This window comes from Panthera pardus, unplaced genomic scaffold (assembly GCF_024362965.1).
Source record: "Panthera pardus isolate Hobbes unplaced genomic scaffold, ASM2436296v1 HiC_scaffold_17, whole genome shotgun sequence".
Lineage (NCBI taxonomy): Eukaryota > Metazoa > Chordata > Mammalia > Carnivora > Felidae > Panthera > Panthera pardus.
The window spans coordinates 7760872-7787957 of record NW_026526732.1 but is presented as its reverse complement, the minus strand read 5'-3'; the positions used below and the strand labels follow the sequence as shown (position 1 = coordinate 7787957).

At 44.4% G+C, this 27086-nt stretch overlaps 1 protein-coding gene across 1 annotated transcript in view; it reads right to left on the bottom strand.

The window, feature by feature from the left end:
• The window catches only part of PLG (plasminogen), a 42900-nt gene extending 25452 nt beyond the window's left edge, over positions 1 to 17448 (bottom strand). The window contains exons 1-7 of the mRNA XM_019412718.2: positions 17320 to 17448; positions 12412 to 12547; positions 10990 to 11096; positions 7167 to 7281; positions 4920 to 5059; positions 2381 to 2501; positions 779 to 897 (exon numbers count right to left, since the gene is read on the bottom strand). Coding sequence (XP_019268263.1) covers positions 779 to 897; positions 2381 to 2501; positions 4920 to 5059; positions 7167 to 7281; positions 10990 to 11096; positions 12412 to 12547; positions 17320 to 17368 — 787 coding nt within the window. The 5' untranslated portion in view covers positions 17369 to 17448. The remainder of the gene's footprint in view (positions 1 to 778; positions 898 to 2380; positions 2502 to 4919; positions 5060 to 7166; positions 7282 to 10989; positions 11097 to 12411; positions 12548 to 17319) is intronic.
• Positions 17449 to 27086: the final 9638 nt, after the last annotated feature.

Below are 27086 nucleotides of genomic sequence, written 5' to 3'. Positions count from 1 at the left end.
GCAAAAATTACCTCCAAGGAAAAGCGTATGCATACAGAAATCAAGAAATTCTTGAGAGGAAAAAAAAAGATGACAAAATAATTGATATTCATAAAGGAGAGCACCTGATAACCTTCAGAGTCCCAAAGCACGATTGTGACATCAAAGAACAGGAAGCCACCATCAAGGTCTCCTGCCTCTTCTTTAACCTTTGATGACTGTCGTTGTCTAAATGTTTAGTCCTCTGTTACAGGTTCTCACAGAAGGAAAACATAAAATTGTTTCTTCCAAGTCATTCCTGCCAAGTCTTCCCCTGAACACTATCTTTCTGCTGCTCTCTCACAAGTCTGGCTTACTGAAAAACTGCACATCCAGAGAGATCGCTTTGTTTACAAAGCAACAGTCACGAGGAGCCCGGATTGATTTGAAATCCATGTATCAGAAAGCATGGGTCTGTTGCCCTTGTGCACTAGAGGAAAGTAGGATAGCAGAGATACTTCCCCCAAACCTGCATTGAACTGTACTTGGAAGAGGCAAGAAAAACAACAACGAAAACATAATCAGTAGAAGCTCTGATCAATTACCTACAGTCATCAATAAATTGTTTTAAAAGAGCAATTATATCCCACGGGACCTATAGGGCACGTTCTAGGCACAGCGCTCGAGCCTGATGCAAGGTTTCCGTTTGTTTTTGTTTGTTTGTTTGTTGTTGTTTGCTTGTTTTGTTTTGTTTGTTTGTTTCTATCTCCAGGGCATAACAGGTGAGGATCCCTGAGGACTGGGCAGGAGCCATACTTACTACAGCGCGGGATGTCACAGAATTCCCAGCGTTTGTTGGGATCTGTGGTGAAGCACCAAGGGCGGGGCTCCCCATCAGGGTTACGGCAGTAATTCATCTTCAGGTTCTTGTTTGGAAATCTGAAGGGGTAAGAAGGATTTTAATAGCACCGAGCATTTACATTTATGGGTGAGAATCCCTTCAAATGAGCAAATATTGAGCATCTGCTGTGTGCTAGGCACAGTCAGGCACCCAAGGAAATGACTGGATGAGAGCTGTCCTCAAAGAGGTAACTATCTCATTAGAAAGATTAGCTCACTATTCCAAGGGCTGTTTTTCTAACAGTGTATATATGCAAAAATCACAGGCCTTCATCATTTGGGCCGTCTGGAAAATTAATGTAGGCAAACTCCAGCTATTCAGCTGCAAATGATAGCCATTTTAAAATACAAAGAACTCACTGACCAGGGATGGTCATCTAAGACCAGGGATGGTCATCTTGACCAGGGATAGTCAAGAAGTTGGCATCTTCATAACTTAAAGGAATGGTCCTTCTGGTCTACCAGGTTCCGGTCCTGTTAGCCTTTAAGCTTATAGAAACTGGAAGGGAGAAGGTATACTCCTGAAGCACTTGGCCAAATAGTGCCCCAGGGACCTCAGCAGGGACCTAGTGACGGAGACTATGAGATGCACGGCAAGCCTGTGGCCATTTGGGCTTATTTCACGTCCCTGTCTGAAGCTGTGAATATTCAGTCAGGAGGTAGAGCACAACCAGCAGTGGCTTAAACAAGCCTCTTCTAGTCTCTGGAAAGTGAATTTATCCACTCTGGGCCTTGAGGCCTTTCCCGTATTTCTCCTTTGAAGGCAAATGACAACGGCTGTGTTTCAAGCGAGCCCTGTGGAATGGGATGTATAGAAATTCAGGGGAGTTGTGAGCCACAGTGAAATCCGTGGCTTAGTCCCATTTCCTATGAGTTTTATAAGGCCCATTACGAGGCATTTTCCAGTACAATTAGTGTGAGAAGGAAGACCCAGAAAACCTTACTCTAGGAATCGTCATTACTTTCCAGATCATGGATTCTTATTCCTATTATAAATTCATGATCCCCTTTGAAACTCTGGTGGAAGTTGAAAATCCTCACCCCGGAAAAATGCACTGATAGAAATACACATAAAACGATGGGGGATTCACAATCCCTAAGACCCGTCCGTAGATCATACATTAGGAAGCCTTGAATCTCATCAGTATAAAGGAAAAGGAAAGGAATAAAGAGAGGAGGGAAATACTTGGAAAATACATAAGTGAGATGTATCTGTATTTCTCACAATTCAATGTGCGTATGAATCAGCCAGGAATCTGGTTATAATGCAAATTCAGATTCAGAGGGTCAGAGATTCTCCATTTCCAACCAACTCTCAGATGATATCACTCCTCTCTGCCCCACATTTTGAGTAGCAAGAAATTATACCTCAGTTGCAATGGTGCGGGAGGATACACACTTTCAAATTCAAAACATCAGATGTGTTCTCTTCCTGAGGCATGCGAAAACATCCAAATAACATTAAACGCTCCCTAGAGGTGTAGAGTTGTAAACGTCTAATTGCTTTTCCAGTAAGACTTACTTGGAAGGAATATATCCGTGAGCATGTGGGGTTTGAGAGTTCCAGGACTGGCATTCGTTTCCAGAGATGGTCTTGGAAATTTTGCCCTCATAGTTTTCTCCACTGCAGTGCATACATTCATCTGGGCAGAATGGAGAAGGAGGAAAGGAATGAAGGAAGAAACGGAAATGGAGGAATCAAAAAAGAGTAAAAAGTAGCAATGCCTCAAATACCACTTGCTACTTGTTCATTTGCATTTTCCAACCATCACTTGACAATGAAATTGTTGCAAGCACTCTTCTAATACACTCTAAAACGTCATTCTCTCCCTCAAAGAGTAAAATTCATGTATTTCGGTCAATACCCCCTCAACTATTATACTCATGACCACGTCCAGAAATTCCGTAACGCCCTGTTCCTCAAACTGGGATCCACTGGCCCTTGGTGGGTGGGAAGGGTATGGGGAGAAGGTGCACGAATCCTCAGAAATCTGTAAGTTCTCTACGAAGATTTTTAAATACTTGATGTCTTCACTTCAATAACAGTCTTTAGAAATTTCTAGGAAGTTATTCTGATCATGTGGATGACTGCCAGTGAGTTGGATTTTAGTGCTTGAGTTTTTGTTGGTGCTCAAGGCCTCCCCGGAGACCAATATTCACCTAAAGTGACAGGGCTTCTCTTTTTATATTATAGCAGTAGCCCCTCCTTATCCGTGGCTTTGTCTTCTGTGCTTCAGTATCTGCGGTGAACCGCAGCCCGGAAGCAGATGATCTGACCTATCGTCAGAGGGTCGACAGTAGCCCAAGGTTACATCACAATGCCTACGACATTTCCCCTTGCTGCGTCTCATCTTGTAGGCATGTTATCATCTCACGCCACCACCAGAAGGGAGGATATGGTACAATAAGATATGGAGGTGGGGAGGCCGCATTCACGTAACTTTGATTACAGTTATTGTGTGTGTATAGTGTATTGTCATAATCACTCCCCTTTGTCATAATCACTCCCCTTTATTATCACTTATTGTTGTTCATCTCTTACTATGCCTTATTTATAATTAAACTTTATTGTATGTAGGTACAGGGAAAAAGACAGTATATACAGGGTTCTGTACTGTCTACAGTTTCAGGCATCCACAGTGGGGCTTGGAACGTATCCCCTGCGGATAAGACGGGGTTGGGGGTGGGGGGGCACTCGTACTGAGAAGCAAGACTGGTTGTTTTTTGCACTCCTACATTATTTAAAAACTGAAACTTTGGTCTGGAGTTCTTTTTTTTTTTTCCTCCCATTTACATTTTCTTTCTTTCTTTCTTTTTGGAATTATTGGAATAACATGGTGCAGTGGAAGAATCCATGATTTTAATTTTTACGGAATGATAACGAAACCAGAGGCGGACTTGATACAAAACTGATGCTTTCATGTCATTTAAGGGCCAAATGACCTCACGACACCATATACCAGTAAGGCATCTCTGCGGTTGGAACGAAGACGGGAGAAGTGAGCTGTCGCACCGTGCATATACAATCCACACTGCCACACAAATTCCGCCCTCATCCATTCCCCTTTTGCACCGATAAATGTGGCAGAAAATAGAAAACGAAGAAAAGTTTTTCAATAGGAGGTTCTTAAAGTTTTTAGCATTTACTCTCAAGGTACGCTATTCAACTGGTTGGTCCTTAAAGATAGCGGATTGCTGGTTTAAAAACCCGGGTTGGTGCTTGGCTTTGACAAAACAGCAAAGTCTACCACATTAAATGAACACATGTATTTGGATTTTACTGATGCTGTGGTTCTAACGATTTAATCGCAAATCTGTTTTTGGCTTTATGCTGTGTAAGAGCTTTAAGCGTAAGAAATGGTATCTAGGAGGGGCGCCTGGGTGGCTCCGTCGGTTAAGCGTCCGACTTCGGCTCAGGTCATGATCTCACAGTCTGTGAGTTTGAGCCCCGTGTCAGGCTCTGCGCTGACAGCTCAGAGCCTGGAGCCTGCTTCGGATCCTGTGCCTCCCTCTCTCTCTGCCCCTCCCCTGCTCATGCTCTGTCTCTCTCTGTCTCAAAAATAAGTAAAAACATTTTTAAAGATTAAAAAAAAAAGAAATGGTATCTAGGGGCATCTGGGTGGTTCAGGCGGTTAAGCATCCGACTCTTGGTTTCAGCTCAGGTCACGATCTCATGATTCATGAGATCAAGCCCCACGTCAGGCTCTGCACTGACGGTGAGGAGCCTGCTTGGGATTCTCTCTCTCCCCCTCCCCCTCTGCTTGCTCACACTCTCTATATCTCAAAATAAATAAATAAACTTAAAAAAAGAAATTGTATCTGGAATTTACATCTACTTTGATACTTGTACATATTAAAATATTTAAATAAAAATAATTGAGGCCAATAAACAGGGATGAGTCTGAGCAAATTTTTGGTCTTTTCCCAGAGGTATACACATTACTCAATTTTGTCAAACATGCCACTAATTGATTGTTAATAATATCCCTGTAGGGAATCGCTCTACAGCACGTTACAGATAGATGGCAGATGTGAGAACATTTTCTAGAGCCGCTCCTGACCTTCACACTCTGGAATGTCGCAGTAGTCGAACCTCTGGTTTGGGTCTGTGGTGTAGCACCAGGGTCCGTCCTCGTCATTGTCGGGGTTCCTGCAGTAATTCTCCTCCAGCCCCTCCAAAGGGTACTTGTCAGGTGAATACCTGTAGAGCATGGGAAAGAATCCCCGTGACTATACAGCTGACCCTTGAACAACACAGTTCAAGCCCAGTGAAGCCCAGGGTGAGCCCAGTGAAGGGCTCAGTTTCACAACCACGAGATCACGACCTGAGCCGAAATCAAGAGTCAGATGCCTAACCAGCTGAGCCACCCAGGCGCCCCAGGGGTCAAATGTGTTTTAAAAGTCAGTATGCTGGGGCGCCTGGGTGGCTCAGTCGGTTAAGCGGCCGACTTCGGCTCAGGTCATGATCTCACGGTCCATGAGTTCAAGCCCCGAGTCAGGCTCTGTGCTGACAGCTCAGAGCCTGGAGCCTGTTTCAGATTTGGTGTCTCCCTCTCTCTGACCCTCCCCTGTTCATGCTCTGTCTCTCCCTGTCTCAAAAATAAATAAATAAATAAAAGTTAAAAAAAATAAAAAATAAAAGTCAGTATGCTGTTAGGAAGGCAGAATGAGATGCCATTCCCATCTGAGGTTCAAGGTTCTGTCATCCAAATGCATTTCCGCTATGTGCTTCAGCGTTTGTGTTGTCTGATTTCCAATGCTCTACTGTTAGACTGCTTCAGCATAGTAGCTAATATTACCATTATTATGATATTGACAGGGGAGCTAATATTACCATTATTATGATATTGACAGGTGAGTCTCAGAAGTAGAGCCAAAGTGTTTTTATGCACAGTCAGTAGAAATATAAGGACCTCAAAAGCCTGCCAAATTCTTGATTCCTTCCAAACACCTGCTTTTTTCAGGTAACCTTCACTCTGTCAAAATAGTGGTAGTTAATGCCATTTCTGTCTGTGTGAACAATGCACCAGGCAACACTGAAATCTTCCTCTACATTCTCTCATTTAGCTTTAATAAAACCCCTAAAGGGAAACATGTTATTATCCCTATTGTACAGATGAGAAAACTGAGGCACAGCAACGTCAAACAAAATACATCTTGCCTCAGTGTGAACACCTAATTAACTAGCATCTCAAGTTCAAATCAACCTGTCTGATTCCAAATGCGTGGGGGTGGGTAAAGTTAAGCTCATTTCCAGCTCTAGAAATTAGATGCTGTGTCGAGATAAAAATTAGATCAAAAGCCCAAGACTTAGAGTCTAAATGGCAGATTTCATTTCTGTTCTTCTATGTACCTGTTTTTGATAAAGTGCCTCCCGGGGCCTCAGTTTCCTCATCTGCTAGGGTCAAGATGGCCTAGATTATCTCTAAAGCCCCTGACACTCCATGACTTTGCCTTTTGGTTTGATCGTTTTTCCTCTATAAACCATATGTCTTGGGAATATTATATCTGCCAATGGCAATTTTTTTTGGGGGGGTGGGCGGTCATATACACTAAATTCTACTTGATAAGCACTGTCACTAAGAATTGATGAGAATTGTTACTGTTAATGCCACCTAATGCCATACTGGGGAAAGCACAAAAAGAATGACACGAAAATAATAATAGGCAAGTTGCAGGATAATCAGTTTTTCGTTTATGTTCTATTTGCTTTGTAATGTTGAGGTGAACACGTGGGGAGGGTTCTCACTTGATATGTTTGGGTTAGACTAATTCTGTCCTAAACAGGATCATCTGTGCTCTTTTCTGAGTCACCTGGGATTCGTGGTTTTACTGTTCTTTTCCACTAGGCATCCTTCCACGTTCCAGGTCTTCCAAAACAGTACACACACAAGAGCAAATGCAACCATTCTCTGCTTTTGTGCTATAAATAACTGACCCATTCCACATCAACCTCAATAAGGCTCTCTCCAGACCGGTTTATTCGCATATTCTGTTTGATTTAGAAGTAATGGCGGCGGGGGGGTGGGGGAGTGGGTGCTACGCCTCGGTGGCTCAGTCGGTTAAGGGTCGGACTTTGGCTCAGGTCATGATCTCACGGTTCATGGGTTCGAGCCCCGTGTCAGGCTCCATACTGGCACAGAGCCTGCTTGGGATTCTCACTCTCTCGTCTCTCTCTACCCCTCCCCGTTCATGCTTTCTCCCTCTCTCTCTCTCTCTCTCTCTCTCAAGATAAATAAATAAACTTAAAAAAAAGTAATGGGGATCATTGTAAATATCACAGGCGAACACAGAGATGAGAGTCTTACTTAGGTTTGTGCGGAGCATTGTCACTCCATTTTTGACAGGTGACACCATTCTTCGTTTTGGACATTGTCCCCCTGTAGCTCTTCCCGTTTCCAGTCTTGCACTCTGAAAGATAGACTGAAGGGGGACCCACACAGCGGTCAAGACCTCCGCAAGAACCACCACCAAGAAGCCCTGTGCTGCTTAGTCATGTGGAAAAAATTCGCGTTCGAGACATCGTTTTCCTACTCCTTGGAAAGACCATGTTGTGCATTTTACATCTGCGTGAGAGCTGCAGTTCACCAAGCTGTTTGGTGCTTTGGTTTATTCAAAGCCACAGCCCCTCTGTGTACCAGGTACCAGGCTGGGTGCTGGAGACACACGGAGAGGAGAACAGAGGCCCTACCCTCATGGAGCTTCCAGTCTAGGGGAGGCAGAGGGGCCAGTGACAGAAAGTAATCAAGGTCACAGATCATGAAATGAGACAACCTCACGGTCACACACGGAACAGACAGAACAAATAACATGAGGAGAGAGTCAAAGGGAATGGGGAGGGGGCTTTTCAGAGGTGGAAAGAGATCCAAGCCACTTCTGTTTTTTGAGGCTCCCAGTATTTTAGATATGGAAAAAAAAAATGTCAAACAGAGTTATACGCTTGAGAGTACACAGTAGACACTCTCAACTAGCCTCCATTTAAGCAACTCACTGGTCAGCCAGTAGAAGTCTCCAGCCCATTTTTAAAATACACTGTCAGATGCCCACCTGTGTTCTCCATGTGATAAGGTGGGCACCTGTGGCTGGCAGGCCGCTTTCCAGTGTGCCCACCCACTTCTGTTCCCACCAGTTGGATTTTACACTTAGAAGAGTCAACTATTTTCATCATTAAACTTTTGATACAGCTGTATTTGATTTAAGATGATCTAAACTGAGAAATGAATGTGAAAAAAAAATCAAAGATGAATTAAAAAAAAAAAGCTAAGATGAATGCTTTGAAGGACTCGAAAGACTCGAATCGTCTTTAAAAAGGCTATCAAGGGGCGCCTGGGTGGCTCAGTCGGTTAAGCATCCGACTTCAGCTCAGGTCACGATCTCGCGATCTCGTGGTCCGTGAGTTCGAGCCCCGCGTCAGGCTCTGGGCTGATGGCTCAGAGCCTGGAGCCTGCTTCCGATTCTGTGTCTCCCTCTCTCTCTGCTCCTCCCCTGTTCATGCTCTGTCTGTCTCTCTGTCTCAAAAATAAATAAACGTTAAAAAAAAAAAATTAAAAAAAAAAATAAAAAGGCTATCAAACCCACTGAGGGCAATCCATTCATACTGTTGGCTATATAATTTTGGGTGGGAAATCCTAAAAACACAAAGGTATTTTACAGTCAGACTGATTAACAGATGTCTCTAGACCTTGCTTCACTTCAAAGAGATGAAAGGCACTTATCCTAGACGGTGCGCTTAGAGCAGAGTTTGCGGAGGAAATGACCTGATAATTGCTATGGGTGGCCCCATATTCGAAGAAAAAAGCTTCCACTCCTCATCAAAAGGTGCCAATGTGAATTGTGTTTTCTATGAAAATACAAAATACGTACGGTCTATTTGTGTCATCTTTTACGATTTCCTGCCAAGTTTTTAAATTAATTTGATTATCTGGGGCAAGTACTTCTAACACACCCACAGCAAACAAATGCTTTTAACTCAAGTTCGTGTATGAAGACTCCAAATATATCTTCATTTGATAAGCTATGGCAGTAGGCATACTTCAGTGATCAAAAGTATAAACTGAAGGCACTTTGGAGGCCCAGGGGTCCGGGGAGACTTTTCAAAGAAGGTGATGTTTGAGCCGAGACGCGGGAGGTGAGAAGGGTCCGGCCGCGGAAAGAACAGAAGAGGGCCTCAGCATGGGGGTGTGTGCCTGGCATGTGGGAGGAACAGATACAAGCCTGGAGTAGAAAGGCCTAGTGAACCAGCAAATGGGGTGGGCTTAAATAGTACAGGTTCCAGTCATAGTAGGTTAAGTATTTGGATTTTATCCTAAAGGCATGAAGAGTAGCAAGCAGGGAAGTTACAGCCCATCTGCGGCCATGGCCTGGCCGGTGATAGTGATGGCTTAGACCCAGGTGGTGGCGGTGACCGTGGTGGGGAGGGGCAGATGTAAATGGGATCTGACATGGAGTATTCCCAGAAAAACTCAGGCAGGGAATTTAGCAGCGGGTCGATGTGCTACAGTAAAGAAACAAGCACCACAAAATGACTTGACTTTTGACTTTTTACCTCTCTTCTGTTTGTATGTACCCACTAGAGTTTATATAACCTTTTGCTCCTTTCCATCACCTTGAAAACAAGCCACTATTCAACTACTCATGCTAAGCCTAGCGATCACCCCCAAGCTCCTTCTGGTTAACAATTTACGAAGGATTTATTTAAATGTTAGCATTTTGCAGAGAAAATCCTACCGGTCTATTTTTTAAAAAAATCTACTAGGTAACCCTATATAGCTCACCCTGCACTGACTTGTAAAAATGAATAACTTCAACAGATAAACTTCAGATTGACTCTGCACTTGAATCTTGAGAATTAGAGATAAACATGGGGCGCCTGGGTGGCTCAGTCGGTTAAGCGTCCGAATTCAGCTCAGGTCCTGATCTCACTGTCCGTGAGTTCGAGCCCCACGTCGGGCTCTGAGCCTGGAGCCTGTTTCGGATTCTGTGTCTCCCTCTCTCTCTGCCCCTCCCCCACTCATGCTCTGTCTCTCTGTCTCTCTCTCTCTCTGTCAAAAATAAACATTAAAAAATTTTTTTTTAAAGAATTAGAGATAAATAATGGTAAGAAAGGGAGTGTAGTAGGCATACAACTAATTAAACCTCAGAAGATGAACCAAGGCACAGAAGTAATCCTAACCTAAGGAAATGCTTCAAAAAATCTTATTTTGAGTTTTGTGGTGAGATTAGAGAGAATGTTGCAGGTCGTTGTCAATAACGCACGATACAGGATGTTTCTTGTTGTCTTTCACACCTGTGACACAGTATATTTGGAGAGCTATGTTGTTATTATAAATAGTCTTACTCCTAGCCAACAACAGAGTACAGAGTAGCTTTTAGAATGTCACACAATCACTGAAATCTTCAGGCATACTTAATGGGATTTGGCATATCTAAAAGGACATACAATTTTCATAGGAGTCTAGCCCATCTGTCATCCTAAACAATGGGATTCTTGATCCAGAATTTTCAAAGAAATTATGGAAAAGCAACGGGGCTTGCACATTTTCAAAAGATCGTATTTCTGAGCCTGAGGTAAATGCAGACTGTGACATAAAAACATCTGTAAAGTTAAAAATGAAAATATATTGTCTGTATACAAATGTTACTGAGGATTTAAGGCACCTCAGTTTTTCTATTTCCCCAGGCTTCAGTCCAGAAGCCAGGGCCCGAGGACCATGGTCCCTACAGAATAAAAAGTCACGATCATAAGGAACGTTTAGACTCCCCTCTCCTCAAAGTTGAATATCTTATTTTCAGGGTTATAGAGGTAGAAGTGATTTTGTCAGTTCAATTCCTTCATTTTCAAATCAACAAAAATGAAATCTAAAGGGGGAAATAATATGTACTCAATATATAATATAATATAATATAATATAATATAATATAATATATATCAATATATATTGGATTCGTGACCAAATCTTACCGTGAGTCTGAACTCAATTTCCCTGCGTGATAGTGTCTCCATTCTCTGGTCTAGCTGCTAAAGGACAGATATAAAAGAGGAAGTGGGGGGGGGGGGGGGAGGAGGGGAGGGGGGAAGATGTGGGGAGGAAAAGAAGGACAGGAACAGGAGGAAGAAAACATTGTACTCACTCTTCTTTTCAAATAAAACCACATCTCTCATCCTGAAGACAGCCGAATTCTTGCTGTTTTCAGCCATGATCACACAATGTTGCTCTTTACTGTGATATTGGAATGACCTGCAGAAGAAAATCAGGAAACACAACAAATGCTTTCCCCTATTAAAGGAAAGCAAACCTGTGTTCATAAATAAGAGACTCAAAAGGTAATTGTATCTCTTGATGGGTCACGGAGCTCAGAATGTTTCCTTTCCATTGAATTTGGTCCAGTTATCAGTCAAGGGCTGTGAAAGGACACATCAACGTGGTAATTATTCTTGTGTTCTTCCACCTTTGCCTTCTCCTCCTCTAAAGTTTCTCTTTCTGTTTCAACTTCTCTGCTTCTCTGCTCTTTCTTCACTTTTCTTTTTTTTTTCTTTTTTCTTTTTTTTTTTTTAGTTCAGTGCTAGAATATTTGCTTTTATGTTGGAAAGAACCAAAGAACCAACTCAGATTTCTCTTTCCAGGAGGGTCTATGTGACTTCTGGACTCCCAGAATTTTCCCTTGGCTTGACTTCTGCCTCTACATTTCCCCTCTTCTCCCTTCACCTCAACCGCCTTGCCCATCGCCATGGTCTTGCCGTGGACATTCAGTCTGGCATTCAAAGCCATCCACAACTGTCTTTCCAACTCCATTTTCTCCATGAGCCCTTCTTTAGCCAACTTGGTACTCTCACTGTCCTGTTCACAGGGCCACGAGGCTCCCTGAGCCTGAATGTCTCCTGCCTCGTCAGTATATCTCACTCCTCCTTCCAAGCCCCGTCCTCCCCAGGCTTCCTCCAGCCTTCTCACTCCTTAGGAGTTCTTTTCTCTGCATCTTCATAAAGCACCCACTGATTATGTCACTTACGGACACCTCAAATTGCCTGTGTTCTTAAACAATTTTTACATTTTGTCCAGTGTCTGTGAGTACAACATAAACAGAAAACGGCAAACACCGCATGTCCAACTATACAGAGAGTTATCACATACTGACACAGATCATATATATCATATATGCCGGTGATACAGATCATATACATCATATACCCTGGATCACTGCATCTGTGCTTCTTGGCTCCTTAGGCACAGGACTCTTCCAGTCACGTGCTGCTCATTAAATATTTACTGACGAGGATGTCAAGAAACCAGAGCTCAGAACAACAGCTGGTGATGTCGTGGGTAAAAATAACATCCTTTGGGGGCAGTTTCCTAAAAGGGATGCGAGTCAACTTTGACCAGGAACTGTTCACATGGCTTCAGATCCAGAGCGCAAATACACTCCAATCCCATGAAACTCCTCTTTCTTCTCAAATGCTATTTTTGCTAAGAAATCCCTGAGCAAATTTCTCGCTATCAAAACAATAGGGTCCCAAACAGCAAAATCTCTGCATGTGAGCAGTGACGAGGGAAATACCTGCAAATGAATCCTGTTTCCGCCTCACATCGTGCTGCACATTCTTCTATGCTTCCTGCTGACAGCTGCTTCTTAGTGAGGCTTACCAGAGAAGCCCCCTGGGTATTTACATAGTCATCCAGGGGGTCTCCATGACCTACAAATGGAAGATAAAGGTGGGATAATTGGTGAGATTCATCAACACCATGGTTCAATTATCATGACTTCATAATCATCTATTTGCTTTGCATCGACCAAATAAAACTTGCTGCTTTCTTGGAAAGCAGAACGGGGTGTCATGAATAAAAATGTTTAGTCAGGAAAACAGTTCCATCATTGGGTTGCATTCTATTAAAAGATCAACTGGACCAATTGGTTAATTAAGATTAGAATTATTGGGGCGCCCGGGTGGCTCAGTCGGTTGAGCCACCGACTTCGGCTCAGGTCATGATCTCACGGTTCGTGAGTTCGAGCCCCACATCGGGCTCTGTGCTGACAGCTCACAGCCTGGAGCCTGCTTCTGATTCTGTGTCTCCCTTTCTCTCTGCCCCTCCCCCACGTGCGCTGTCTCTCTCCGCCTCTCCAAAATAAAGAAAACTAATTTAAAAAATTAAAAAGAAAAAGATTAGAATTATTTAACAACTTCTGTTGCTACATTAATGGGCATGAAACCTTAAATAAGAAAAATTCGATTTGGGGGCGCCTGGGTGGCTCAGTCGGTTGAGCGTCCGACTTCGGCTCAGGTCATGATCTCGCCATCCGTGAGTTTGAGCCCCGCGTCCGGCTCTGTGCTGACAGCTCAGAGCCTGGAGCCTATTTCAGATTCTGTGTCTCCCTCTCTCTCTGACCCTCCCCCGTTCATGTTCTGTCTCTCTCTGTCTCAAAAATAAATAAACGTTAAAAAAAATTAAGAAAAATTCGATTTGTTTGCTATGGATCGCCACACCATGATAGAACAGTAAGAGACCACCAGTGGCCACTATGTTAGCAAGTACTAATGTTGATTTGTCCTTCGCTGGATGTGAACCCAACTTGAAGGCCATTCCTTGATTTCCAACACTATAAACTTTGGTTGCGACTCTGTTACTTAAACTGATGAGACAGACATTCTCTGAATGGTTCCACGTTAGCAAGTTGATGATTTTAATAAAGAAGGTTTGAGCTAAGTCTCAACTACCACACAAGGTCATTTTTATACTGGGCTTAGTACAGTGACACCTCACTCTTAATTAAAGAGAAATCATTTTTTCCCCACAATGATGACAAGTATCTGGCATTTCTGAGGAAATTATAAAAAAGCAGATCCTGGGACGAACACTGGCCTTGATTTTTCTAGAAGATAAAATCTGAAGCAAAGACTCTGTCCCAGGGTTGCTCTGCCCTTGCCACCTCAGAGAGTGTTCCCACAGGAGCTACAGGAGTGTTCTCTGTCTCGAGGCCTCCAGGCAGCGCTGAACTGGCTTTGATACCTTGACTCCCCACCCAGAGACGACGGCCTCCCCACTTTTTGCTTTTGGTGTGGAACCCTAGTGATGTTCCCAGGGGGACAGGCTGGAAGAGGTTAATAAAACGAAGACAGCAAAGTTGCCTAAAGTTTGCATAAATGGGATTAGGCAACATGGCGGCCTTGACCGCCTGGAGGGGAGTGGTGAGGACGGAAGCCAGGCTGAGCGGGTTGAAGACTGACAGGAGCCCTGGAGCCTCAAGAGCAGGCAAGTCTTCAGAAGCCTGGCTGTGAAAGCAGCTTTTCCCAGAGGGCATGTGCCCTCACGGAATTTTTGTTTAAGCTGAGACATTCTAGAGCTTGTTTAGATGCTAATGAAAACTATCCACTAGGAAGTACCGTTAGAGGTCAGCCCCTCATTCTCTGAAAGACCCTCCCTGCCCACCTTGGAGAGACCTGGGGCACAGAGGCAATGCACTCTAGCAGGTGGAGACAAGCCATCTTCCGGAGGCCACCCTCCCTTCCTTCTGGTAGGGAGGCTTCCCCAATTCCTTCCTTCTGGCTTTCCCCAATTTAGGATACTCTAAACTGGAAAGTGGCAATGGAACAGGAAGTTAGCTGATGTAATTTACATTTAATGCACCAGAAAGCACTGGGAAAATGTTTCAAAGGATTATGGAGAAGCAGAGATTTTAGACCCATATCCGTGCCTTCATCCTGCATTTCCCCCAAATTTGAGCTTTCATTTCCAAGAAAAGGTGTGCTTGGCTGAATTCTATAGATGGGGATGTGATTTTAAAAAACAAATATGGCGATCACAGTAACTCTGGAAAGCATATCCTATAAAGACATAAACTTTCTGAAGAGTTCTCAGAAAGTTGAGAAGGCTGGGGTGTATGAATGATACCAAGACAAGAAAATTTCCATTTATATTACCCATTAATTAAGTGACCTTTAATTGTGTTGTTATATTTCATAGCAAAAAGCTGCTGAGACCACCTGAGGAGTTGATATCTCAAAGCAATATCCCAAAAGAGATCAGTTTTTTCTTTCTCACTTGAAAAGTTTTCCCACGTTATTTTCTTTAACTGCAGGGCTATAAAGCAGTGGGGCGTAATACAATTTATTGGTTGACCAAGAAATATTAAACACATCTTTTTAGTCAGGAAAGTATGTTTATATTCTAGGCCAAATGTAGATGTGTATTGCCACCAAAGCAAATGTATTGTGTTAATAATGTGGTGGGGTTTTTTTTTTTTTTGTTTAATCACTGTAAAGCATATGCATACACCCGTGCTCATGTGTTTGAAAGGAAAGTCTTAGTGGTTTATTAAACCACCAAGAATGGCTGTAAGAGGATATTTTTTCCCTCTCCCCAGTCATGTCTGTGCCCTGGAAAGATGAAACACATCCACCGAAACAGAGTAAATGCCTTCCTTTCAAAAAGAGCCTATGAAAGTCTCCCCCTGCCAGGTTGACAAAAACTTATGTTTATTTTATTGCAGAAGAGTTTGCTCTCCCATTCTGATGTGACCCACTGTATTGGTTCATGGTGTTCCGGATCCTGTTTTCCATAGGCTAACACAAAAGACACAGACCTGCACCCCCACACAGGACCGTTGCCCACAAAAAATCACTGTGTTCAATCCTTGTTTTGTATTTCTTTGGTATTTCTTTAAACGGATCTGCTAACTTCAAGTACATTTAACTCTAAAGTACAACCTACAGTGGGGAGCCTGCCTGAGGAGCTCAGTTGGTTAAGCGTCCCACTTCGGCTCAGGTCATGATCTCACAGCTCCTGGGTTCGAGCCCCGCGTCGGTCTCTGTGCTGACAACTCAGAGCCTGGAGCCTGCTTCAGATTCTGTGTCTCCCTCTCTCTCTGTTCCTCCTCCACTCACTCTGTCTCCCTCTCTCAAAAATATATAAACATTAAAAAAATTTAAAGTACAGCCTATAAAATTTTATCCAGCAGAATTTAAAAATTGAATTTCAAGTATCTATGCATTGTTTATATGAAGAATTACCATCATAATGCATGATTTTATTTATATGAAATGTCTAAAATCGGCAACTCAGAGACAGAAAGTAGATTGTCAATTGCCAGGGGCTGGGTAGGAATGGAGGTAGAGGGATGGGGAGAGGGACTAAGGGTGACAGCTAAGGGGCCTGGAGTTTCTCTCTGGGGTAATGGAAATGTTCAAAAATGTATTGTGGTGATGGTTGCACAACTCTGAATATTCTGAAAACCACTGGATTGTATGCTTTAAATGGGTGAATTGTGTGTGAATTGTAATTCAATAAAGCTGTCCAAAAAAAAAAAAAAAAAAACCCAAACCTACAAGGACATGCTTAGAATATTTTAAAGACAGTTTAAACAAAGTTGAAAAGTGAGAAGAGCACCAGATTCCTTCTGGAAAAGCCTTGGTTTAAATTCTGGTTTCTTTACTTCCTGGATTTGGGAGTAGGGTCAAAAGAGAAATGACATAATTTCCCTAAGTGTGGATTTCCTCTTCTGTCAAATGGGGATGCATATACTACCCTACCTATCATACCACCAGAATAAGCTAGTAGTATCTAAGGACACACGGACACACATACACACACACACACACGTGTGTGTGTGTGTGTGTGTGTATGTATGTATAAAAACGTGCTTGGTCTACCTCAAGCACTACGTGAGTATCTGTTAAATTTCCTCATGCACACATCATTCTGCACATCGATGGCCGTGATTTCTCCACGCATAAGAAGCAAACTTACACGTGTGGAAGACTGTCTTAAAGCCGAAGCAGGCAAAGAACCGGTGACGACCGCCACAGAATGGTCAAAGAACACAGTCAAAGAGATAGTTCACCGCTTACATTTAAAAGTGAAGAGAATACAGGACACTAACAAAAATGATCTCAATCAAACTGAGGGCCTGGCAAGGGGGCCCACAACTTTGGGGGTCTTTCACCTCCGTGGGCTATTATTTCCACTCTAGCAACCATCACTGAGGTGCAATCTTTTTTTTTTTTTAATTTTTTAACGTTTATTTATTTTTTGAGAGACAGAAAGAGACAGAACGTGAGTGGGAGAGGGGCAGAGAGAGGGGGAGTCACAGAATCGGAGGCAGGCTCCAGGCTCCGAGCTGTCAGCACAGAGCCCGATGCGGGGCTCGAACTCACGAGCCGTGAGTTCATGACCTGAGCCGAAGTCAGATGCTTCACTGACTGAGCCACTCAGGCGCCCCAAGGTACAATCTTTTAGATTTAAAAAGTCATTCATTATTTCCTCTGCCCACTGGTCTTTAGCATTCGCAGAGAAATGAAAGTTAGTTCTTAGAGAACTCTTCAACCTTGCACGTAGGTTTTGGTTTGGGACTCTCATGAATCAGAAGCTAAATTAAACAGGTTGCCCAGAAAGCCGTCATGAGATCTATCTTTAGGACATTGCTAGGAAAACCATTTTAATTAAAGTAAAACAAACACACCCTCTGTCTTACCTGATTTCAGAAATATAAGAAGTAGAAGGATGACTTCCTTGTGTTCCATTTTGGGACCGGCCAGCAGTGCCCAGAAACCTGGGTGTCCCAATCCCGAGATGTTATTGACTTACAGGAGAGAAAACGCATCCACAAACAAGATAACCTCATGGAGTTAATTATTCTCTGAGACGCCCATCACCACTGTGCTCCGAAGGGTTCAAACATTACCTCGGCTGGAGCACCTTACAATGTTTGAGAGCCAAGTATGCAATAGATGCTGGGAAGTGGTGAAAGCCGTCCTACCCTCCTCCCCACTTCCCTCCCTCCCACCGCCCTAGGCTGCCTTCTTATCTCCCGACCCCTGTCCTCTCCCCACCAAGCCTACCATTTTCCCCTGTTCCATCCGGGTTTTCCTCCCCACTTTCCTTCCCTGGCTTTGGGTAAAATGGAGGCGAAAAGAAAGAAAGACCATCATGCTAATAGCCAACCTCTGCTGAGAACTTTCCTAGGCCAGTCACTCTCCTAAGAGGTACATACGCACAGTTTCACTCACCCTTCAAAACAAGCAATATTAACACCCCCTCTTTAGAGGAGGGGACCCAGGCTCAGAAAGTTTAATTTTCTCAAGGTTATTTAGCTGCCAACGGTTGAGGCTAATAGACCCAGACTGTGTAGGCCTTAGATTATAAGCATAAGCTAGGGCATTGGCATTCATATTCCCACGGCCTACCAAACAATATGGAAATTACTACGAAAGTTAAAATATTTTCTTATCAAAATTTCTTTATGCCCCCTGGACTCACATGCTTTCCATGATTATAAATTATGCTATAAAAACATTCGTCTTTTCCCCCAAAGAAATTCACAGTGCCTCTCCGTCTCTTTCTGCCCCTCCCCCACTCGTGAACTGTCTGTCCCTGTCTCCCTCTCAAATATAAATAAATATTTAAAAAAATTTTTTTAAACCCCTCCTATTTCAGTGTTCACCAATACTTAGGAGGAGTGGAATGGATTCTATTTTAATTGTGAAATAAGAACTCTAGGCTATGAAATCCCTTTCTGTAAATTAGCAAAGTGTAGAGGTCGTCACCAAACTGTCTTGGGTGGAACCTCTTGCTAAATTCCCTGGGACCCAAGTCCTCTGCAGAATTCTCCGGAACAAAACGTGCTGGAGAATAAGAAGGCAGACTATTGTGAGCGGCAGGGAGGACCTGATCACATTTCCTGGTTTTCTACCTCCTCCTGGCTTTCTTCTCTCCCCAAACTCTTCTGTCCCCCTCAACCCTCCCTGTCCCCAGTTGGCCTGGTTTACTAAAGGGGACACAGTGTGGAGGCAAGTGGAGGAGTCAGAACTGGGCAGACTGTTTTTCTTAAAAATGTTCCAAAAGTCTTTTAGGGGGATTATGTTGATGTGCTTGAAAAAGTTCTTTGGGGAAAAAAACCAGACTTTTCTGATACATAATGTTTCCAGTATGCATTTATTTCCATTTAAAATATTTTAGTTTTGGGGCACCTGGGTGGTTCAGTCGGTTAAGCCTCCAGCTCTTGATCTCAGCTCAGGTCATGATCTCATGGTTCATGAAATCAAGCCCATCAGGCTCTGTGCTGACAGAGAGGAACCTGCTTGGGATTCTCTCTTTCTCTCTCTCTGCCCTTCCCCCACTCATGCTCTCTGTCTCTGTCTCTGTCTCTGTCTCAAATAAATAAATAAACATTTTTTTAAATTTAATATTTTATTACTGCTTTATGGACAAAGCATCAGGAACAATGTCATCAAGAAATTCTATATCCATGTGATTTTCCTTTTCCTGTTTGATTTTTTAAATTTGGGTGGTGGTGGTATGCCTTTTGTCCCCTTTCCTCCTGGAAGCTTCTTGAATGATTTGATTCTACGCCTGTTATTTTGTAAATCAGGTTGCCCTCCTACAGTCTTCTGCCTATACATTCTTCCTCACCTTCATAATGTATCAGCATCATGAGAGCGCAGATAAACATGAAGCAGGGTTTTGTGAATGTGCCATCAGATACTGCAGTGTGTAAAGAGAAGAGCAAAGAGGAATGTGCTGCTCAGGTGTGTACCAGACTGAAGGCATAGAGACTTCCGTTATGGCATGGTCCTCCATGATTTAGCTCCACAGGCACAGCGTAAGCATAAAGCAATGGCCTATTCTAGAGAGTTCATAGGAGTCTCACACCAGCACTCTTAGAAGGATGTTGGGCGGGGTTTTTGCTCAAAGCTGCAAAGGCAATTAATTCAAAATAAGTCATTTTCAACTTGAAAGAATGGCAAAAACTGAGGAAAGAGATAAAAGAAAGAGAGATCATCTCTCTATACTTTCAGCAGGTTGAATACATTCTGAGATGTGCATTCTTATTGAGTTCAATTCATTAAGTATTTTTTAAAGTTTTTTTAAACATTTTAACTATTTTGAGAGAGAGTGTGTGTGAACAGGGAAGGGGCAGAGAGGGAAAGAGAGAGAATCACAAGCAGGCCCCGCACGGCCAGCACAGAGCCCGATGCGGGGCTCGAACCCATGAACCAAACCCACGAACCGTGAGATCGTGACTTTAGCTGAAACCAAGAGTCAGATGCTGAACCGACTGAGCCACTCAGGCGCCCCCAATTCATCAAATATTTACTGACCACCTACTGTGTGTTGGGCTCCTTTAAGATTACATGAAAGGTACAAATCACAGTCCCTACCCAAAGGAACTCCAGGAAACTTCTGCATCTAAGATTTGTGAAGACTTCTGCTATACTTGTAGCCAACAACAAGGACATCAAAGTTAGACGGAAGATGAATCTAATTTCCTTAGCTCTGCAGCACGGGGCCTGCCACCAAGATCCATTCAGGTTCCCTTAGGAAGGGGAGAATTAGTACCTTCCCTTCAGGCATTACAATGGCTAATTCCTTGCAAGAACCTGAGAGGTAAGTTATGAACACGAGGCCAGGTCAACCTCACCAGGAGAGTGAGGCAGTTTCCCCTTTGGTGGCACCTGTCCCCACTTTGCCTAAAGTGGAAGCTGTGGCCAGGTCACAACTTCCCAGGGACTTGCTTTCACATTGCTTGGGCCTTGTGTTGCTGGCCTGACATTTGCACGGGTCACCTTTCTCTACTGACTCTCCCCCTTCCTCCAGCCCCAGTAGGGTTCCTTCCAGCCCAGGCTCTGCCCCCTGGGGACTGTCATTCTAAGACACCTCATTTCTTTACCATGACCATTCTCTGAGTATCCCCAATAAGACCATATATTTCAAAATGAAACTAGCAACAATTAATTAATCCAGTAAGGGTTCAAACAAAGTATACCTTCCTTGTTGCAAAGGTTCTAGGCAAGTTTTTCTTTGCCCTGCATGTCAATTTGCAGAGTGCTTTTACTGTGTTATTTTACTAGAACATATGACCTAGGAAACATGTCCTCATTAACCGGAAGGTGGCTTTCATTTCTTTAATCCGACCTTTCTTTCAAATCTGTTAGCCTTTGTTCCTTAGTCTCTGGCACTATGGAATGAGATACGTATCAGCTCCCGTAAAGAGATAACAGGGCTGCTCAGTTAGCTCAGGAGTTAAAATGTAACCAGTCCAGGAGCACTTTCTAAGTAAGATCTGACTGACTAATTCAGTGTTCAGCAAGGCAATATTTTCTTAATTGAGTTGTGTTTGCAGAAATCAAGATGTTTTCATTTTTGGAAAAACAAAATTAGCCTTCATTGGGATACCTTTTCATTAGATTTTTATCCGCCTAAAAAAAATATTAGCAGAGAAGAAATTTACCAGCTCACACTGAGTCAGCACTAGGACTCCCCCGAGATCCAGGCAAAAACATCCTTTCTGTTCTGAGATCCAGAGTCACCACATATAAAACAAAGAGAGAAGCCAAATCATTCTTTCCATCTTTAAAATTCGTTATTCTCTAAGCTAATTATGACAAAAATCTTTCTTCATAGTACTTGGAAGACACAAAACATGTACATAACATAAAAATGTTTTAAGAAAAAATGAGTCTATATCAAAACTGGTGATGGGGCGCCTGGGTGGCTCAGTCGGTTAAGTGGCCGACTTCGGCTCAGGTCATGATCTCACGGTCTGTGAGTTCGAGCCCCGCGTCGGGCTCTGTGCTGACAGCTCGGAGCCTGGAGCCTGTTTCGGATTCTGTGTCTCCCTCTCTCTGACCCTCCCCCGTTCATGCTCTGTCTCTCTCTGTCTCAAAAACAAATAAACGTTAAAAAAAAATTTTTTTTAAAAAAGTGGTGAAATCTGAGCTACGTCTGTGGACTAGTTCATTACGCTGGACCAATAGCAGTTTCCCAGTATTGACAATGAACTTCAGTTATGCAAGTTTTTACCCTTGGAGGAGCTGGGTGCTGGGTAATGGAGATACCAAATCTCTCAGCATTATTTTTGTAGCTTATTGTATGTTTATAATGACTTCCAGCTAAAACGCAAAAATATATATCTATATATGCATATATGTTTATATATTTGTGTATATTTGGTTACATGTGTACATATTTGGCTATGTGTGTATATGTATTTACATATGTGTGTATATATATTTGGATACTTGTGTATATATTTTTGGGTACATGTGTATATATATTTGGAGATATATATATATATTCGGACATATATGTATATATTTAAGAGGACCCAGGATGAGGTAAATGCTTCCATAATACTTAAAAGAACTACCAAAATATTAAATCAGCATGCAGGACTCAGCCTTTGGCTGATTTCTGTGAGCGCAGGGGAAGTGTGAGTGGAATGGGAGAGGCCCCCTCCCCCACCTCCACTGCCCCCTCTTCCAAGGCCAAGACGACTATTAAGGTCTGGTTGAGCTACCCGGCAGCAGGAGCCCCCACACACGGGTTTGGAATCCAGAGGCTGGAGGAGTCCCACCTCTCAGACACCCAACCCCTCTGCACACAGGTAAAACACCACCCAAACCGAGCGGGCCCCACACGATGACGCCTCCCTCGTCTCCCACTCAGCCACATCAACTCTACAGTCCAGCGGAAGTGTGGGAAGGTCCCCGAGTGAAGCAGGAGGGTGGGGTGGAGGCCGGGGTTTGTGCCGGGTGCGGCCCTCCTGGGTAGAGCCTCTCTGCTGTCTACAGTGTTTAGCTCCGTGCTGGGAGCTGGGTAGACGAGTGGGTAAGACCCGATTCCTGCTCTCAGGGAGTTTCCCACCTGATGGACACGGGGCCGCTGTGGATCCGTAAGTTGGGCTGTCAGGTGGCATGGTGAGTGCTCAGCCCTGCTGAGGCCCAGGCTACATGGAACAAGCAGAGCGACATCTGGCTTGTCTTGAGGAGTGAGCACACACTTCCCCGAGGAAGTGACATCGAGCAGAGCCCTAGAAGACAAGTGGGAGGGATGAGAAGCAAGAAGGAATAGGTGTGCAAAGTCCCGGAGGCAAGAGGTCCGGGCCACTGAAATCATTCAGGCTGAAACCGGGAACCGGTGGCTGATTGAGGAGGGTCCAGTCTTGCTGGCCTCTTACACTGTGGCAGGGGGTTCTTTAACCGACAGACAGAAGGGACCACGGAAGGGTTTTAGATTGGAAGAGTGGCACCCTCCTTCTGCCTGCAGAGTGGGAGGGGATTGTAAGAAGCAGGGGGGAAGGAGGGGAGGACACAGGGGTCTCAAAGAAGGCAGCGGAGAAAGAGAACAGCAATGACATTAGGGAGATGATTAGAAAGCAGAATTGATAGGGTTTGGTGACTGACTGACTCTGGGGGTGGAACCAAGGCTCGTGCCCGCCTTTCTGTCCTGGGCACCTGCAGTGGTATAGTTCATTGAGAAGGAACACAGAGCCGGGAGGGAATAAGACGAGTCTGTTTGGAGATGTTGTGTTTGGGAACTAGTGAAAGTCCACGGGGAAACTTCCAGAAGTAACTGGATATTTGGGCCGAAGGCAGGTGTTGTCAAATATAGCCCTTGGGGCCGCCTCCTGTTTTAATAAATCCTGTTACATTGGCAAACAGCCACACCCACCAACTGACTACTGGCTACTGCTACATCTGCAGGACAACGTCGAGCTGAGGTGGACAGAGGCGGCGAGATGTCCAGCAGGTGCATAAAATATTTACTGTCTGGCCCTAGAGTCTAGGAAAGAGGTGTGGGCTGGAGATGTAGAATCTGGGATTGCAGCAGGACCATGGCATTGAAATGAGAGTAGGGTGAGGGTGCCCTGACAGAAGAAAGAGGGACCACGGGAGGTCCCAGAGAAAGAGACGCCCCTCCAGGTTACGGGGACCAGTTAGCTGGAGAGAAGAACTGACTGGAGGTTCAGAGAAACCAAGGGAATCCAGGGCTTTAAAGCTGGGCGTCTCAACAATGCCGATCTCAAAAGAGTCTGGCCTCCCACAAAAGTTCACCCTGTCCACTGCTATCACCAAATATATAAGAAACCTAGGAAAATAGCATATTTTTATTAAATTCACGAGCCACCTCTGTAATGCTCTTTCCCTAACCTTTTTGGCTAATTTTTTATTGAATCTTCATATAACAATGGTTTTGTAACATCAGATCTCATGAGAGAATAGAAAAATAATTCATTCTTTCCCTTACATTTTATTATTGATAGACTGTAAAAGTTTCCACTTCCATAGCTTATTATTCATAATAAAAGAAAAATTTTCAGGATAATAGTCACATCTAGGAAAGCCTCTGTCAAACTGTTTTTTTTTAGAAAGTTTTTTTTTTAATATTCATTTATTTTGAGAGAGAGAGTGAGCATGAGCAGGGGAGGGGCAGAGAGAGGAGAGAGAGAGAATCCCAAGCAAGTGCTACCCTGTCAGCACAGAGCCCGATGCGGGGCTCGAATTCACAAACCGTGAGATCATGACCTGAGCCAAAACCAAGAGTCCGATGCTCAACCGATCGAGCCACCCAGGTGCCCCATCTGTTGAACTATTCTTATGTCTGAGCTGTAAAGTTTGGAATAATTCCCACAGACTCTCTTCGAACTTTGTACATTTCAAATCCACATGCCATATGGTGCATTCTCATGATACGATCTATAATCCTACACATTCCTGTCACACCCCCAAACCGGGACAGCGGTTGTTAGAAATATTTTGGAAGCTATTTACAGTAGTAACTTACACAGAAGTGAGTCCACAGCACATAAATACACCACATTGAGCCCAAGTTAAGTGAACCCCAACTCAATTTGCCTTTAGCTGAATCCTCAAAATGCCCACACCTACTCTAATGCCACTTGCAGAGACAGAGGGGAAGTCAGGGTGGAAAGAGACAGAAATTTTAACCAATTGTGGCTAAAATATCTTACCTTTGGAAATCTTACAAAAGCATATGATCACATTGGACACATTGCTGGGGCCCTTGCAGAGCCTCCAAGGGGCCTGTTAAAATTGTTTATTGCGATGGAATGAATCACCCCTAAACGTGGTGATCCATTTCATAGCAATAAGAACAATTATTGTATCATATCCTACAACTATGTAAGTTGACTGGGCTTAGCCTGGTGGTTCTCTCACTTAGGGTCACTCCGATGTCGCACTCTCAAAGGTGTCTTGTCACTGGGACCTCAGCTGGGACTACAGGCCAGAACACCTGTAGCTTCTCCATGTATCCTGGGCTTCCTCGCCGTGTGGCAGCTGGGTTCCAAGAGAATCTGGCAGAAGTTATAGCTTCTTTGAGACCTAGCTCGGAAAGTATACGCATCATGGTCACAGGCCTGCCCGGACTCAAAAGGAGAACACGTAGGGCCTACCTGTCAGTGGGAAGAGTGTTGGCCTCACTCTGTAAGAAGAGCATACGTGATGGGCAGTCCTATTGCTGCCATCTTGGAAAACACACAATCTGCTGCAGGGGACCCTGCAGCCTCAGCTTTATTGGTTTCACTGTACATCTGGATCTGTTGACATGTGTTTCATAATTCAGCTCTTTCTATAGCTTAACAAAAGTACTTTGCTAAAACGCTTCCCTCTCCCACCTAGACACGGATCAGATTCTTACAGTTTGCCCAAAGAGCTTCAGGCACATCTGCTTCCAAAGAAAGTAGAGCCAGAGATTTGTTCTCACCCACCTTCCGCTACTGGTGTCAAAGCACCTCAATATCACTGCGCCTTTGTTAGGTAAAGGAGCTTGTTCATCTGTCCTCAGTGGCTCACAGACAATTAACTCCAAATTGTCATTGCACACAGACAGGGAGGTTTTGGCTTATCGGAAGGATAACATCTCCCACCTGTTACGTTCATTCAGGGATATAACAACACAAAGCTTCTTGGGGGGTCCAAAGTGTTCCAATCTTCAGTTATCTTAAACACGAAATCTTTTTGCAAAGCATATTCAAGTACGTGTTTTTTGGTACTATGGTGTCAGGATGCGAATGGACTTCTGGCATTAGCGCCTTATTCTGTCTTGAACCCAAAGTCCCTCCAATTTGATATCACGGTATTGGGGTAGACCTCTGGTATAAGGTCCTTTTCCCCTTCATGGTACATTCTCTCCCAGGAAGCCTGAGTGGTTTCCCACAAGTTGGTCACCTCTTTACATCCTTGAACTTCAACAGGCATTAGAGTGTGGACATCCCAGTAGTTTTCTCCCAGGTGGCTCCTCTGTCCCCAGGCCAATCGGGGAGGTGAAGACAGGGTAAGAGGGTCCTCCCAGCTCTGCATTTGTACCCAAGCCCCAGCTGTAGATCAGTTGGGGGACACTCCGACTCTCTTCCTCAGACCTGTAGGAGCTCCAATTCCTACTCGACCCAAATGTCCCTTTATAAGGATAAGGACTGAAAAACGTTCGTTGAGCTCAGCCACGAGGGGGGCAGCAGACAGGTGGGAGGGGGCGCCAGGCCACAGCTGAAGCGTCGGTGGCAGATAAAATGGAAACAACGTGCAGACAGCTCTTTCAGGAAGTGGGTCCGTGAGGGAGTAGAGGGAAGATACAGAGTCGGGGCTGGAGGGAGTGTGGGGCAAAGGCCACATTGTGGGGTTGATGGGAGAGCGCATGGGTGATGAGGAGGCCAGAGCAGAGGACACTGACTCGAGGTGCCAGAGGAGGCCGCGAGCCAAGCACCAGGAGAGGGAGAACCCTTCTCTGCTGACAGGGAGTTTGCAGTTTCCCCGAGGAAACTGAGTGAGCCCCTTCAGGGTTCTGTTTTGTCCCCAGAGCAGAGGCGACACGAGGGTACAGGCAGGAGATGAGAGGAGGTAAGGGTGTTTTGAGCCAGTCCGTGAGCCTCCTCACGGAGACTGAGAGGAGCCCCAGGACTGGCTGCCCAGAGAGGTGGCCTGGACTCTGGAGCCTGAGACCCCTCTGGCCTCTTGGGAGAATGAAGCATAGCCTGTTCAGATCACATCTTCGTGGGTGCCCTGGCCCAGGGGGCAGACTCCCAGCACCTTCATCCCTGCCGGAAACATCTCCCAGGCCTGAGCTGCTCCGACTTGAGTCTGGGTGGGAGGGGTGGAGACAGCTCAGAGGGAAGAGTGACAGTGAATGTGGTTCTGTGTGGCTGGCGAAAGTGACAATACTTTGGTTTGCTAGTGACTATGCTTTTAAAAGTTGTACTTGCTGGGGTGCCAGGGTGGCTCAGTTGGTTAAGCCTCTGACTTCAGCTCAGGTGGTGATCTCCTGGTTCGTCGGTTCGAGCCTTGCATTGGGCTCTAAGCTAATAGCACAGAGCCCACTTCAGATCCTCTGTTCCCCTCCTGCCCCTCCCCCGCTTATGAACACACACACACACACACACACACGCACGCACACACACACTCTCTCTCTCAAAAAAATAAATGAATATCGGGGCGCCTGGGTGGC